The following is a 15,361-nucleotide window of genomic DNA, read 5'->3' as shown; positions in this document are numbered from 1 at the left end:
CATAGGGTTGTTGTGAAGATCAAGAGATATAAAGTATGGTCTGTGAAAGTATTTTGCCAACAGTAAAGAAGAGTTAATAGGCCACTTTGTTAAGCCCATCCACCTACTCCCGGGTAAACGCCAAAGAGCAGTGGCCTTGCTCACGTCATCTCTTATTGAGTCTGGTAAGAACTTCCCTACTTAGGTTCTAAAGGACTAGAGATCTACTGCTCCCGGCCCTGGGCAAAGATCTTGGGAGGGGGGCTTGTGATTCATCGAGGCTCCAGAACTCCCACATCACCCTCCTTCCAAGCTGGGGCTCTCACTGTTGCAGAGCTGACGCCCTCAGCAGCATGTATCTCCCTTTTGCACATACACCCACCACTCATGGCTGGTGAAGAAACATGCATTGGGGAAAATCAGGTGAGAGAATCAGAGCTACAGCTGACTAAATGACAAGGAGGCAATCGGATAATTGGGGAAACAAAGGGCCCTGAACAGGTAGAAGAAAACATACACTCCAGGGAGTCCCAGTAGCCTCTCTGAGTCATTATCTTCCTTGATATCTGTCCTTCCATTCCTTACCCACAGGGAGTTGGCAGCGAGCAAGGAAAGCTATCTACTTAGAATACCAAAGGAAGCATAAACATTTTGGACAGGGCTATGCAAGGTAATAGAATAATATGCCCAACATTTATTTTTATAGCATTTTTATAGTTTTTTGGGTGGGGGCATCTAGGTGGTGGAATGGATAGAATGCTGGGCCCAAAGTCAGGAAGACTAATCTTCATGAGTTCAAATCCAGCCTCGGACACTTACTAGCAATGTGACCCTGGGCAAGTCACGTAGCCCTGTTTACCTCAGTTTCCTCATCTGTAAAATGAGCTGAAGAAGGAAATGGCAAGCCATTCCAGTGTCTTTGCCAAGAAAACTCCAAACAAGATCATAAAGAGTCAAATATGACTGAAATGACCAAACAACAGCAAAAATAGTTTTGTGGGTTCTTTAGGCACTTTCTCTTTCTTTATCCTTATACACACACACACACACATATACACAGAATGACTGGGCAGGTGTTACCCCCTTCCCCTAGTTCTACAAACCAAGATCCAAAAAAAATGAAAGTGATTTGTCCAATATGAGATAGGGGAAGGAACAAGTATTTATATGCTAGGTTGGTTTTTTTTTTGAGTTGTTTTAGTCACATCCAATGTGATCCCTTTTGGAGTTTTCTTGGCAGAGATACTGGAGTGGTTTGCCATTTCCTTCTCTAGCTCATTTTTACAGATGAGGAAACTAAGGCAAACAGGATAAAGTGATTTGCCCAGGGTCACACAGCTAGTGTCTGAGGCCAGATTTTAACTCAGGTAGATGAACCTTCCTGACTTCAGGCTCTGCACTCCATCTACTCCACCACCTAGCTGCTTCTAAGAATTTATATAGCGCCTACCTACTATGTGTCTGGCACTGTAAACTCTTTAAAAATATCATCTCTTCTGATCCTTGCAATAACTTGAGAGGTAGATGCTGTTATTATCTCCATTTTAAAGTTCAGGAAACTTGGGCAAGCAGAGGTTAAGTGACTTGGCCAGGGTCACATGTAAGTGCTTAAGACAGAATCTGAATTCAGATCTTCCCAATTCTAGGCCCACATTCTAACCACTGGGCACCTGACCTACCTTGATATGACATCAAGGTAGCGACTTTGCCAAGACTACAACCCAGGATTACTGATTCCTATTCTGGTGCTCTTTTAATTACACCACACTGTCTACCTACGGACTCTTTCTTGTATATGAAAAATCAGGACACCTTCTGTCTTGAAGCAGTTTAGGTAAAGCTGCCTCAGGGGGAAAATGTGGTAAATAATAATAGTAATAATAACAGACATTTGTAAAATTTCGCAAAGAGTTTTATAGGTATTATCTCATTTGAACCTCACAATAACCCTCTCTGGGACAGGTATTACAAGTATTATTAGCCCTATTTTATATATGAGAAATTGAGGTTCAAAGAATTACACACTATTTGCCCATAGTCACACTGCCTTGGAAATAGGATTTGAACCCAGACCTTCCTGATGTGAAATCCAGCACATGCCAGTGATCACTATTGTTTTCTTGATTTTCTGATGTTTCCTATATTTAGGAAAAGCACTTTGTAAACCATAGAACACTATAAAATTTGAACTATTATTATTATTTTTAAAAATAACCAACCACTGCCTTAATAATGGAGCCAGCCCAACAGTATGAGATGAAGAGATCAATTTTTAAGTTTAATTATACACTAATTAAATTGTTTAAGAGACAGAGACTATTCCACCAAAAACATCTAGTCCTTTATAGAGGATGCCATGCCACTTTGATGTGGCATTCAACAAATACTTATTATGCATCTGCTATAAACATGACCATGTACTAGACACTGGAGAATAATGAGAATAATGAAACCATCCCTCTTCTCAAACTACCAGAGAGGATATGGTATGTCTATAGATAAGCATGATACAAGCAGGAGTAAGAAGAAATCAGAGCATCCTAGATTTAGAGCTAGGAGGGACCTTGTAGGACCATCAGGTCCTTACTGGGGCCTAAATAAGTTAAGTGACTTGCCCAAAGTTACACAGCAAGTAAGTAGTAGAGCCGGTATAGATCCCTCATCCTTAGAGCCGGTATAGATCCCTCATCCTTATGAGTCCAAATTTGACAATATTTCTGTTGTACCATACAATGTAGAATGTGATAGGGACAAAGTAAAGAGTCAAAGTTCCATGGAAATTGAGGAGATAAGCTGAGACATCCAAGGATAGTGGACAAAAGCCACTGTATTTAGACTCATAGTGCCAGGGTCCAAATCCCAAGTTTGTAACTTTGGGTGCTTCCCTTCTCAGGGCCTCAGGATTCCTCATTTTTAAAATGGAATTGGATTACATAATCTCTAAAGGTCCTTTCCAGTTCTAAATCCTAGCATCCTAAACTATTTTCCTCTGTGTGTGCACATGTGTGTGTGTGTCTATGTTTTTTGGAGCAAGGAGGAGGTGGAGGATGAGGGAAATGAGTGCCTCGGGGAGTTAAGGAAGGTTTTATGGAAGAATTAGCACCTGAACTGTACCTTGAAGAAAAAGAAATTTCAACTGAAAAAGATAGAGTTCATTCCAGGCATTAGGCTCATATATATTCACAGAGACAGTGACAAGAAAGCTTGTGAAATGAATATTGTCTGCTTGGATGCCCCTGGAGACAATGGTGAATGGATGGGATAAACAAAAGGCGAAACCATCGAACGCTCACACAGACACACACACAAGAATAAATCCAAGGGGATGGAGAAAACACTCAGCTGTTAGAAGCACTGTGAGAATAAATATAATTTTTTTTGTTCTCTTGCATATGACCTTTTCACTTGCTGAATAAAGAAAGTATTTGAGTTGCTTAGCAGCACACGGAATTACACTCTTTACAGATTACCTTTCAAAAAGGTACCGTTTTTCTCTTTTAAAAAATCTTTTACCACAACTCAATGTTGTGGTTATTCACTGTAACTATACCATATACGGTATTTCCAAGGGATTAAATACCTTGGGGTTGATTTTTGGTTTCTTACCAGGATCTGTGCAGTTTTTAGCCTCTTGAGTTCCATTAACTGATGCCATCAGCTTTCTGTTCCTCCACACTTCAGGTAATCGATGTTTGCCTTTGGAAGCTGTTTCATGTCCTATATACAAATAATAACAGCTAATGTTTATATAGTGCTTACTATGTGCCAGGTACTGTGCTAAGTGCTTAACAAATATTAACTCACTTGATCCTCAAAATAACCCCAGGAAGCAGATGCTTTTATTATCTTCCTTTTATAGATAAAGAAATTCAGGCAAATAGAGGTTAAGTGAACTAAGTTCTTCTTGACCCCAGACCCAGCACTATACACTGGGTCACCAAGTTCTCCACATCTCCGCATGCTCCCTAGAGTTATGAAATTTGGTCATTTATAATCCCATCTGTAGAACAGCCACTCACATTTCTACGGTACTCTACAATTTACAAAGTACTTTTCTCCCACCATCCCTTCAGAGATAGTTAGGTGGCTTGAGAATGATCATTCCCATTTTAAAAGAGAGGACAGTGAGGTTCAGAGAGCACTCTTGTGAACTGGCACAAATCACACAGCTAGTAAAATGACAGAGAAAAGACACAAGCTCCAGTCTTTCTACTCTAGTTAGAAGTATTCTTTCCACTGACCTATAACTATCTCTAGCAAAAATGATTCCATTTTATTTCTTTGGTCTACCTATAGTACATTCTTTTAACGAATATGCGTAGAATATGCCCATAGTCATTGATTTATATCATAAGAGTCTATTACATGCATGGCAATAACTGTACAAATTTTTATAAGCATTTTGAGAGTTACTCCTGATCTATATTTAAAATGACCATTTTACGTCATTCTCTGTTTAGAGTAAAATCCTCCTCTTTTCTCTCTGGGTGGCTTGAAAAAAAAAGTATTGGATCAAGTGTCAGAAAAGCTGGATTTTTAATCTTGGCTTTGCTATTGGCTAACTGTGTGACCTTGGGTAAGCAATTTCTTCTCTCTGGGTCTTAATTTTTTCAGCTGTAAAATGAGTAGATGAACTAAACAATACCTAAGAGCTCTTTCAGTTCTAAACATCTTTGATTCAATACTGTTAAGTTAGATACAAGGACATAGAATAAATATTATCATCTAAGGGCTGTTCAGCATTTTGGAATTTTTGGTGTATAAGGATGGAAAAGGCATCACATGTATCCAACTGCAAAGCAGCAATTATCAATGTATTCAATTGACTACTCCAGTTGAATTGTTTGTTTGTTTGTTTTTGTTTGCAGTTGAGAGAACCTCTTTTTACTAAGTGTCCTCAAATTGTCAGTTACAGGTAGTTTAAAAGAGAATCTAGCCATAACGGCTTACTGTGTGTCTCACCTTATTTTACACTCTCTCTCTCCCATTGTCTTATGATTCCTATTACTTATCTTCTGTGAAAAGCAGACCGGACTTGTCTCTCCACAGTTTTTCAGCTTAATAAATGCTAGTGGACCAACTGACTTCTTGGCAATGGCTACAACACTCTGCCTTTCTTGGACATTGAACAATAGGGACAGAATAATTGGGACACGGCATTCAGAGACTCTGAAAGATTTCAGTAATTTAGCTAATGGCATGACCATTCATACATCCGTCCTTGTCCCTGCCTGATTTCTTCTGTCCCTTCCCCACACCTCCACCCCAAATTGATGACCAATCTTTGGAATTAAATATGACCATATCCAAGACCCTCCATCTCCCTTTGCTCCTGCACTTTAAGGGGGAAGATGGCACGGGGTACCTTTGCTTCTATCAGGTAGAACAAGAGCAAAATGGAAAGGTGATCCTGGAATAAACACATGGTCTGAAGCCTTCACCTTGCCTTTTCCCTGAAGAAGATTCTCACACCTGGATACTATGCTAGGATTACTACCACCAGGATACATCTGCTTGGAACTCGACCAGATCTGGGTTTGGATATCTGAGAGGCTTTTAGGTTTGCCTTTCACAGTAAGCAGACACTCCGGGTGCAAATGGTGGTGGAGGTGGTGGGAGGTGGTGCTAGAGAGAACCAGGGAACTCAGCAATGCAAAACTAGAGCTTGCGGTGGTGGAAGGGGCACTGGAGTTAGATCTTAGTTCCAATCTACCTGTATGACCTTGGGCAAATCCCTCAACTTCTCTGCCTCGGTTTCCCCTTTTGTTCAAAACAAAAAGCGAAATCAAAAACAAATGCCTAGATTGGACGACGCCATCTCTAAAGTCCCTTTCAGATCTTTTATATCCTATGCGCTTTCATGGCTCACAAACCCAGGAGAGAAGAGAGGATGAGTACCTCAGCTAAAGCAAAGGGGTGACCTCGGGCATGCCCTTCCAGGGATCCAAACTCTGCCCCCCTCGCCCGACCCCTCACTCTCAAGGGGATCCGCAACCCCTCTCCCACTCCCTCCACCTACCGAGGCTGGCTAGCAGATTGGTCGCGCACCACACCAAGGACAGGACCCCGCAGATGAAGCCAACCTGCTGCAGCCACATCTCTCGCCGCCTGTGAACTTTGCGGAATTGGAGAAGCCCCTGGAGCCCGCGCGCAGGAGGCAGCGGCGGCGGCAGCGGCAGCGGCGCCATCCCCGAGCGAGCGCCTCGCCTGGGCACACACGGTCCGGAGCGGTCGGAGCTGGGGAGGGACCCCGAGGCCAAACCGCGGATTTCGGGAAAGGAAGAAAGGGGAGAGGGAGGTCTCAAAGGCGAGCAGCTCTCGAGAAGGTCTTCATGGCCCGGACGGAAGTCAGTAGAGGAGTCCAAAAAGGGAAGAGGCGAGCGCGAAGAGCGCTCAGAGCCCGGCTGCCACCCTGCGCCCTACGCAAGCCATGGCCCCGGGACCGAAAGGAGCCGCCAGCGGCGGCGGCTCCCTAGACAGCCCTCGGGGTTCAGTCGGGCGCCCCTACCTACCTGCCCAGCCCGACCACCGTCTCCCGTTAGCTTGGTCCCTCGGGCGCTGCCGCTGCCGCGCTGCCGAGGGGAGCGCCCCGGCTTCCCCGGGGAGCTCGGGCTGCAGCCGGAGGGCACGATAGCAGTGAGCTTACGTCCCCCGCAGCCTGCTCCGGGAGGGCAGGGGTCCAGGGGCCGGCTGCTCTAAGTGGTGCCCGGGGCTCAGCGCCCGGGAGTCACCCCTCTGGCGGTCAGCATCCACCTTCCAAGTTTAGGCACCAGCTCGCCCAAGCTTCCTCCAGCTCTCCTCTGGTGTGCAAAGCGCAGGTGGTAAAATGGCCCGGGAGACTGGGCGGCTCGGGGCTCGGGGCTCAGTCTGGCGCCCCGAACCAGACCCGGGCCTGCTGTGCAGTGCACGACTCCTGCCTGGATACCCCGCAGCCGCTTTCTTCAGGGAGGGGTGGGAGGTGACCAGCTCCTGCCTCGGGCCCCGGTTTTCCCCCGGTAACTTTCTCACAAGGTTCCCCGACTCCTCGCGCCTGCGTCTGAGATGCTTCAGCGCCTCCCTCCCTCTTCTTTCCCTCCCTGTCTCTGTGTCTGTACACATACACATGCACACACACATACATACACACACACACGTGTGTACTCCCTTGGGGCGCTCTCTCCCTCACGCTTCTCTCCGCCCCCGCCCCCAGGATTAGCTGGTGACCAATGTAAATAATCTCCCTCTTATCCCCCCTTCCCCTTCTCCGCCCCCTGGTAAAGGAATGAAATGTTTCTGTGCAATCCTCGGCTGCTGCAGCTCTTTTTTTTAAACCTTAAGTGGATCTAGAATTTGAGATTTCTGCATAGTAGCTCTCGCCCGCAAGGATTCATGCAGACCACCATCGATGTCCCCCCAGGACCAGTGCATATTAGGATAACCTTTAAAGTTATAGAATAAACCCCTTTACCAGAGATTATCTCAAAAGATCAAAGAAGTTGAGCCTTAGAAATAATCTAGTCCAGAACCCTCATTTTACAGATAAGGAAACTGAGGCTCAGAGGGGATGAGCGATTAGTCTCAGTTGGCGTAGGTAGTAAATAGTAGAGCTGAGCTAAATCCTCTTTAACTCCCAAATCCAGCAGCCTAATGAAGTTGATGAGGAAAATAGCATAGACCATTAGAGCTGCAGGGGATCTTAGATATCATTTAGATACTCCGGGAAAAGCACTGAATTTAGAATCGGACGACATTGTCTTAAATCCCTGGCTCTTATTTAAATCTGTGTGACCTTGAGAAAATCACTTCTCTGATCCCCATTGTCGGCATCGGTAAAACGAGTGGATTACAGAGAATTCTGTAGTCCCTTCCAGCTTAAAATGCTATGATCCAACCCATTTAAATTATAAATAGGGATGCTAAGGTGAGACCCAGAGAAGGTAAATGAGCCAACTGGTGAACTAGTAAATTTGCCAACGAGTGTGGCTCAGTGGATCCTGGAGTCAGGAGAACCTGAGTTCAAATTCGGTCTCAGACACTTACTGTGTGGCCCTGGGGAAGTCACTTAACCCTGTTTGCTTCAGTTTCTTCATCTGTAAAATAACCTGGAAAAGGGAATGGCAAATCACCCTAGTGTCTATGCCAAGAAAACCCCAAATGGGGTCACAAAGAGCCAGACAAAATAACAACAATAACAAAAGGCAAAGCCTGACTCCAACCCAAATTTGCTGACTTCTCTGTCTAGCGTTGTCAAATTCCGTTTCCATTGCTACCCTCTTATTTAGGATTATAAAGTTTAGACTTGGAAGAGGCCTATTTAATGTCATCTCCTTGTTTTTACAAATGATAAAGCAGAGGACTAGAGAGGTTAAATCACTTGCTAAGGTCACACAGGTAGCAGGTAACAGCAGAGAATTGAGCGTAGGTCTCCTGCCTTCAAATTCAGGATTCTTTCTACTATAACACAATGCATGTGAATAGAGTGGAGTATAAGAGGAAAAAGTGAAAATAAATGATAGGAGCTTTGCTAACAGCACTCCATCAAGAAAACATCAGCATTGGCCTCCTAAGGCATTCTCCCAGAGGGATACCTGTTGGTGAAGCTGAGTTAAGCCAATGCCGGGATCTGGCTAAAAAGTCCCTGGGACTCAGTCTTACATACTCCAGTGAGAGAAAGCATGAAGATTTCTCAAGCTTCTGAGTCTTTCTGTTTCTCAGGGGTTGCATATGTGTGCTCACGAGCCTGTGTGTTTTCAGTGATATACCCAAATTTCTAAATCTTAAATGACTAAGAAAAAATGAGGGGGTGGGGAAAAGGAGGTAATTATAAAACAGCATCTCCGATGATGTTTGCATTCAATCAGTGGTATTATTGTAAACAATGGTACAACAAAATTTCAGAAGAGATTTCATAACAAGGTCTTTTTTCCCCTAGTTTAAAGGAATGGTCCAAGATCCTATATTTATATTGCAAGATAGTTAACAATTCAAATTTTCAGAATAATAATAATAACCCATTTATAGCATGATTTATATACACTTTCTCATTTGAAACTCAGAAGAATAACTCACATTTACATAGTACTCTAAGGTTCAAAGTGCTTTCTCCTACACAAGCCTTTGAGGTAGAACACGTGAATATTGTAACTTTCATATTACGGAAGAAGAAATTGAGTCTCCAAGTGGTTTAGTGACTTGCCCAAGATTACAGAGGTGTCAGGTGACAAAAGGTAGATTCAAACTCAGAGCCTCTGACACCAGACCTAGTGTTCCTTTCATTATACCATGCTGAAGTAATAATTTACCCATTTCCCACCCTCCCCTTGAAGTCATGTACTTTACTCTGTGGTTCTAAAACATATAACAGAGGCCATAATTATTTGTAGCAGCACAAAACTGCTTCAGCGGCCTACAAAAATGCTGGATTTACTGACACACAAGTGACTATGTCAGAAAACTCCATGGGAAATAAAAGAAAAAGTGGTGCCCATGTCATCAGCCTAGACATAATGTCCAATAGAAACTTCTCTTCCATTTGACTTCTTTGGTATCAAACACAGAAATAAGTGAGTGCAATAATAGTGTCTACCATGAAAAGAGCCCACACTTATAGAAGCCAATGAGTTCAAAGACCTGAATGTATGTACAATTAAAATGTAGTCTTTGAATTCCACAAATTTAGTTTTAAAAATATTTCTTCAAACCAAATGCTGCAGAAAATTAGTTGAGTATTCACAGAAAATTCTAGAGCAACTAATATGCTTAATTTGTTTCTCTTAAAATTATTTAAAATAGTTTTGTATCCCATTTTAAGAAACGATCCCAAAAAGAAACGTTCAAATATGATTCTTTCATCTTAATTCATGTACCGAAGGGCTTGCCATTCAGACTATAATCTCAACACAAACAAAGTCCTTGTCATACATAGAGTCAGGATTCTTTTCTAAACCTGGCCTTGTGTTTTTAGGTCACTGTATTCTATTTCATGGATAGCCAAATTACTTAGATACCCTCTATAGGTATTTCTCACCAAGGGTCAAGGATATACAGACACAAATGAATAAAAAAAGATTATGTGATCACACACACCTCCAAAAGGTCAGGTGCCAATTCCTCCATGAAGTTGTCCTTGGCTTCTCTTTCACTGCTTTCACTCCCCAACCCACCCCATAACAAACACACCCTCAACTCCCTGCATCTGGAAGAAATCTCTTTCTATTCAAATTTCTTATAGGTTTTTTTTTAGGTCTCCTTTGTGCTTACCACATTTATATGTATCAATTATTTGTGTATATGTCTGAGATATTTGTGTGTATGCATGCATATGCATGTATGTATATATACACATACATATATGTATACATACATATATTCTGGACATATATGACTAGAAAAGGACATAGGCCCATTATATAGTGACAGCTAGGGAAAACAATTGGATGGTTTTGAATGCTATACTGGTAACTGCAAATGTTCAGAGAGCCAGAGGAAGGCTTCTAGTACATTTAATAGATATTCTCTGAGATACATAGAAAAATAATGGCATGACTCACATAAAATGAGAAGACATAGATGAGTTACATCCTGAACTGATGGGGGGAGTACCAGCATCATGAAGATCACATGGCCATCAAAAGGTTGAGAAAACATGTCCAAATCTGCTTCTGCCATTTGCTTCTGAAGGAAATCTCTCTATTCCGAAGCTCTTGAGCTGGGAAACTCTACTTTCATGTGTCTGATCTAAAATGCACCCAGAAGAAATAGAAAGGCAGAAGTTAGCCAGGAACTCAAGGCCCAGGAACTCCCCTCTCAGGCCAGCTGTTCAGCTGGTGCATTGCTGGCTGTGTTTCAGCCACGAGTCAGTTGCTCCCAGGAGAGAGGACAGTGTATTGGCTCACAAAGAGAAAGAAAGACAGAGGCAGAGGGAAATAGAGAAAGAAGTTGCCAATGCCAAGTAGAGGGATGGCTCCTCTGATGAGAATCTGTCCCCCCAGTCTCAGACAGACAATGTAGGCAGCCAGGGTTTCTGAAACCAAATCCACAAAGTGCCAATAGCCACGCTCGCCTGTGAACCCCATAAGATCTCATTAGGTTGATTGGGGAGCAGCTTCATTTAATCTCATTAGGTTGAGTGGAGAATTCATCAAAAATGATTTCATGAATCCATTCTATCTCCCACTTCACATATATTTTAATATATGTACTATATTAGAGACATTGAATTCTCATGACATTGAAACTTCTTAAATTAGAGAATCAAATATATGCTTTAGGAAGATCTTTTAGGCAACTGTGTGGAGGATGGGTTGGAAAAAGGAAAGCCTGGCAGCAAGGAGACCAATTATGAGACTATTACAATAATCCAGATAAGAAACAATGAGAGACCTGACCAGACAATAGGACAGAGAGGTATCATGGAGGTAGTGTCAAAAACACTTGCCAATTAATTGGTTATAGAGTCATGTGTTATTCTCCCTACATACGAGTTCACTTCCTTTGGTCTAAAATGTAATCCTTTGTACAAACAGCCTTTATTCATGATACAGATATACTAATAATTATTATTACAAGTATTGTTTATATAGTGCTTTAAGATTTAAGATCTTCAAAACAGCCCTGGGAGAGAGGTGATATTATTATCCCCATTTCAAGAAGAAACTGAAACAGATGTCACCTAGTAAGTGTCTGAAGCTGCACTTGAATCCTGGTCTTTCTGATTGCAGGTGCATTGCTCTACCCACCAGCACCACTTGGCTGCCTCTATGCATATATTAAACACATATTCCAAAAACAAAGCCTTGGACAGAAAAGGCATTTAATGAATTTGTGTGGAAATGAAATGAATGGCCTTCATCTCCTTGTACTTTTTGAAAACTTCTTTTCTCTTCTGTCTGCTATTCAGTAATTCCCTTGGAGAAGAGGAACTAGAAAATCTCAGGGCAACAGACAAGAGTGCCATCTGGAAGGCTAGCAGACAGATCTTGGCAAAACTTTTAGGCCAAAGGAAAATAACCACAATGTTTTGTGGAATCTCAGAGCTAGAAAGGACCTCAGAAGAGTCACCTTGGGGAATCCCCTATACTCTGCTCAAATCAATCTATTCCACCAAATAGTTATTACATGGTTACTATGCACAAAGCACAATGCTAGGTGCTGGGATAGCAAAACGAAATGCCTTGTCTGTAAAAAATTGTATGGGGGAGGAAGCAAGGAAAGGATATTCTTCTCTCTCTCTCACTCTCTCTCTCTCTCCTCTCCCCCTGCCTCCCTCCCTCTCTTGATCTCTATATACATATACACATGTATATATACATACACTAGTTGTGTGTAAATGTATATGCACGTATGTGTATATATATACACACACACACACACACACACACACACATACATACATGCACAACTAGGGTGGTTGGGATGGCGCAGGGAAAAAAAGGAAGACACTTGGGGCCTGAGTATAGTCAAGTTAGAAAATATTTACATTTTGTGGGGAGGGGTGAGAGAGAGAGAGAGAGGGAGAGAGAGAGGATTTCTAGGGTCCTATGAATATGAAATTCAGAGTTTACATCCTTTGTAGTCCATGTTCTCGACTACATTTTTTTTTACCAAAAAATTTCTTTCTTTAAATTTTGTCCTTAGTCAGTCTTTTGGTAAGGCCTGAGATCAGAAGACCTGAATTGACTCCTGGCCCACACAACTACTAACTGGGTTACCCTGACCAACTTACATACCCTCTCTGATCCCCAGTTTCCTCATCTATAAAATGAGGACAAGTCATTTTTCCCTATTAGTTCACACTAACCCCACCATAGAGATAGTTGTGAGGAAAGTGCTTCAACAAAATCTTCAACAAATAATGGAAATGAAAGTTACTGTTATTCGCATTCCTTTCAGGAATGTTTCCCTATTCTTAGCAATTTTTTTGTCGTTGTTGCTTGCTTTCAGCTAATAGCAAAAATCCTCTAAATCGCTCCTCATGCACAAATGGAGTCATGTTATTTGACAGTTTAAAAAGCAGTTTATCTGAAACTGCATATTCTGCTTCATTTAAGGATCATCAGAAGTTCTAATGACTCAGTGCTGCAGAACAGGATTTGGCTTTAAATATTTCTCAGGTTCAAGGAATGCAAAAACACATTCTGAGCCAGTGAACCTGGAAACATAGAAAATTAGTTCCTAGGCTCATCTTGGGTTATGTATCTGATTAAATCCTTTTAGATCTAGAATTTTTGCTACAGAACATTGATGGCTATTGACTCTGAACTTTGAGGCTCTCTGTTCCCAAATTGTACTGACTCTTTTGGCTGAATTTGTAGGATCACAGACTCAGAGCTGGTAGGCACCACCCGATCCAACTCTTTCAGATTTTGGATGAGGAAACTGAGGCCCAAAGAGGGAAGGTGACTCCTAGTTAGAAGCTCATCATCTCTTCATTCCACTTAGATACCCCCAGGCTCTGCTCCACCCCCTTTAGGCCACCACCCTCTTTCCAACAATTGTTAGAGACAAGGCTGTCCACACTACTTGAATGAGTAGGACATCCTAGCTGTAATCTTTCTGCAAGATGGTGCACTACTGGACCTTACCATCTGCCCTCATGCAATGCCCTTTGGACCCCTGCGCATTGTATCTGACCCATCATTTTGGTCTCCCAGGCTTTGAAATCTGCCTGCCCTAGCATCCTAAGGACCATTGCACCTTTCCATGCATCTTACAGCTGACACTTCCTCTATATGTTATCTCCCCAAATTAGAGTGTGAGTTCCTTGAAAGCAGAAACTGTCTTGTTTTTCTGTTTGTGTCCCTAGCACTTAGCACAATGCTTGGCACATAGCAAAGTGCTTAATAAAGACCTTGTCCATTCTACTCCAAAAACTAAACTCTGAAGACAGTGTATGCCACAGGCCCAATAATAAACATCTACAAAGTCCTACTTGGTATTGCCACCCAATGTAAGTAATCATCTGAGGGGAGTATGTTCAGTTCTGATGTGTACAAACATTTGGATGCAAAGAATTGTTTAGAAACAATTTCTCTTGTTTTAAATTTCCATCTTTTCTCATTACTGGATGCCAGTGAGGATTTATGGTTTACCATGGCTTGCCACAGACCCTAAACATGATATAAGAGGACATATTCTGAAGCAGGTTTTTATGGAAAACTCTCTTCTTGAGTTTCTGGGTGGGTACCAGCCAGACTGAAGTCATAGTTTCCCCTGCTGAAGAACTGCCATATGGGACAAAGCTAGAAATTGACCTTCCAGTGGCAAAGATAAAAAAAAAATAAAGAATTGTGGGAAGACTTACAGAGAAGTGATGCTGAAACAAGAAAGCAGAACCAGAGTAAACACATTGACATATGACTGCTTCAGTGCTTCAAAGAGCTATCTCCTTTCATGCAGATGCTCCCTCCATCATGAATAGTGCAACCCCTCTAGCATTTGGAAGATAATCTTCTGTAGCTTTCTGCTGCAGAAACTTCATTACCTTGGAACCACAGTAATACACGGGAATGAGGGATGAGTTTTTCCATACTTAGCTAGGCTGCTTCTTGAGTTATAGATAAACAGTCCATCACTGGGTCCATACTCCAAGTCTGTCCAGATTAGTAGAAGCTGCCAAAGCCTGTACTTTATTCACATAGCCTTTGAGAACTTAGGTCACCTCTATACAGTAATAAGGTATTGAGAGAGGGTGGTTATTGGAAAACTAAGTATCTCTTGACAGACAACAGATAGCTAACTAGATAGCTAGTTAAAAGCAATAAACTCAGATAATATCCACAGAAGGGAAAATATATAGAAGATAATAAAGTATGGTTACAATTATTTTACTTGTTTTTACAATTATTTTACAACTATTTTATTTCCTGAGTTCAAATCTGGCCTCAGATACTTACTAGCTATATGACCTTGGGCAAATCACTTAAGCCTGTTTGCCTCATTTCCTCATCTGTAAAAGGAGCTGGAGAAGGAAATAGCAAATTGCTCCAGTATCTTTGCAAAGAAAAGCCCAAATGGCATCATGAAGAGTCAGACACAACTGAAATGACTGAACAACAATGTAATTATTTTGCTAAAGTTTACACATGCATTTTAAAAACAACTGGCAAATTGTTTATAATTTGTTTTGCATTCGGTTTTCTCTCTCCTTCTGCCAATTTATTTGAAATCTCTTTTTATTTAGAGGCTATTTTTAAAAATCCTTATCACTTTCGATTTTATTTCAGTTTGAAGTCACACCTCGGAGATCATTCTCAGTTCATCTTCCTATTTCCCAGCCCGGGCAGAGAAAGTTACCAAACCAAGGTCTTGTTTACCCCTACTTTGTCCGTACTAACCATCTATAGTCATCATTCCTTCATAGAATTACAGATTGTCAGAGCTGGAAGGGACCTTAATACTCTAT

The 15,361-nt window shown here is 42.0% G+C and overlaps 1 protein-coding gene across 2 annotated transcripts in view; it reads right to left on the bottom strand.

The window, feature by feature from the left end:
- SLC24A4 (solute carrier family 24 member 4) overlaps nucleotides 1-7,144 on the bottom strand; it is a 286,363-nt gene extending 279,219 nt beyond the window's left edge. Inside the window, exons 1-2 of one of the 2 annotated variants that reach the window (XM_021000345.2) lie at nucleotides 5,999-7,144; nucleotides 3,586-3,696 (exon numbers count right to left, since the gene is read on the bottom strand). In XM_021000345.2, the coding sequence (XP_020856004.1) occupies nucleotides 3,586-3,696; nucleotides 5,999-6,167 (280 nt within the window). In that variant the 5' untranslated portion in view covers nucleotides 6,168-7,144. The remainder of the gene's footprint in view (nucleotides 1-3,585; nucleotides 3,697-5,998) is intronic. The other variant, XM_021000344.2, reaches the window with a different exon arrangement.
- Between the last annotated feature and the right edge of the window lie 8,217 nt (nucleotides 7,145-15,361).

This window comes from Phascolarctos cinereus, unplaced genomic scaffold, assembly GCF_003287225.1.
Source record: "Phascolarctos cinereus isolate Bilbo 61053 unplaced genomic scaffold, phaCin_HiC Scaffold_3;HRSCAF=262, whole genome shotgun sequence".
Taxonomy (NCBI): domain Eukaryota; kingdom Metazoa; phylum Chordata; class Mammalia; order Diprotodontia; family Phascolarctidae; genus Phascolarctos; species Phascolarctos cinereus.
The sequence above is the reverse complement of the archived record's forward strand: the minus strand, read 5'-3'. Positions and strand labels throughout refer to the sequence as shown.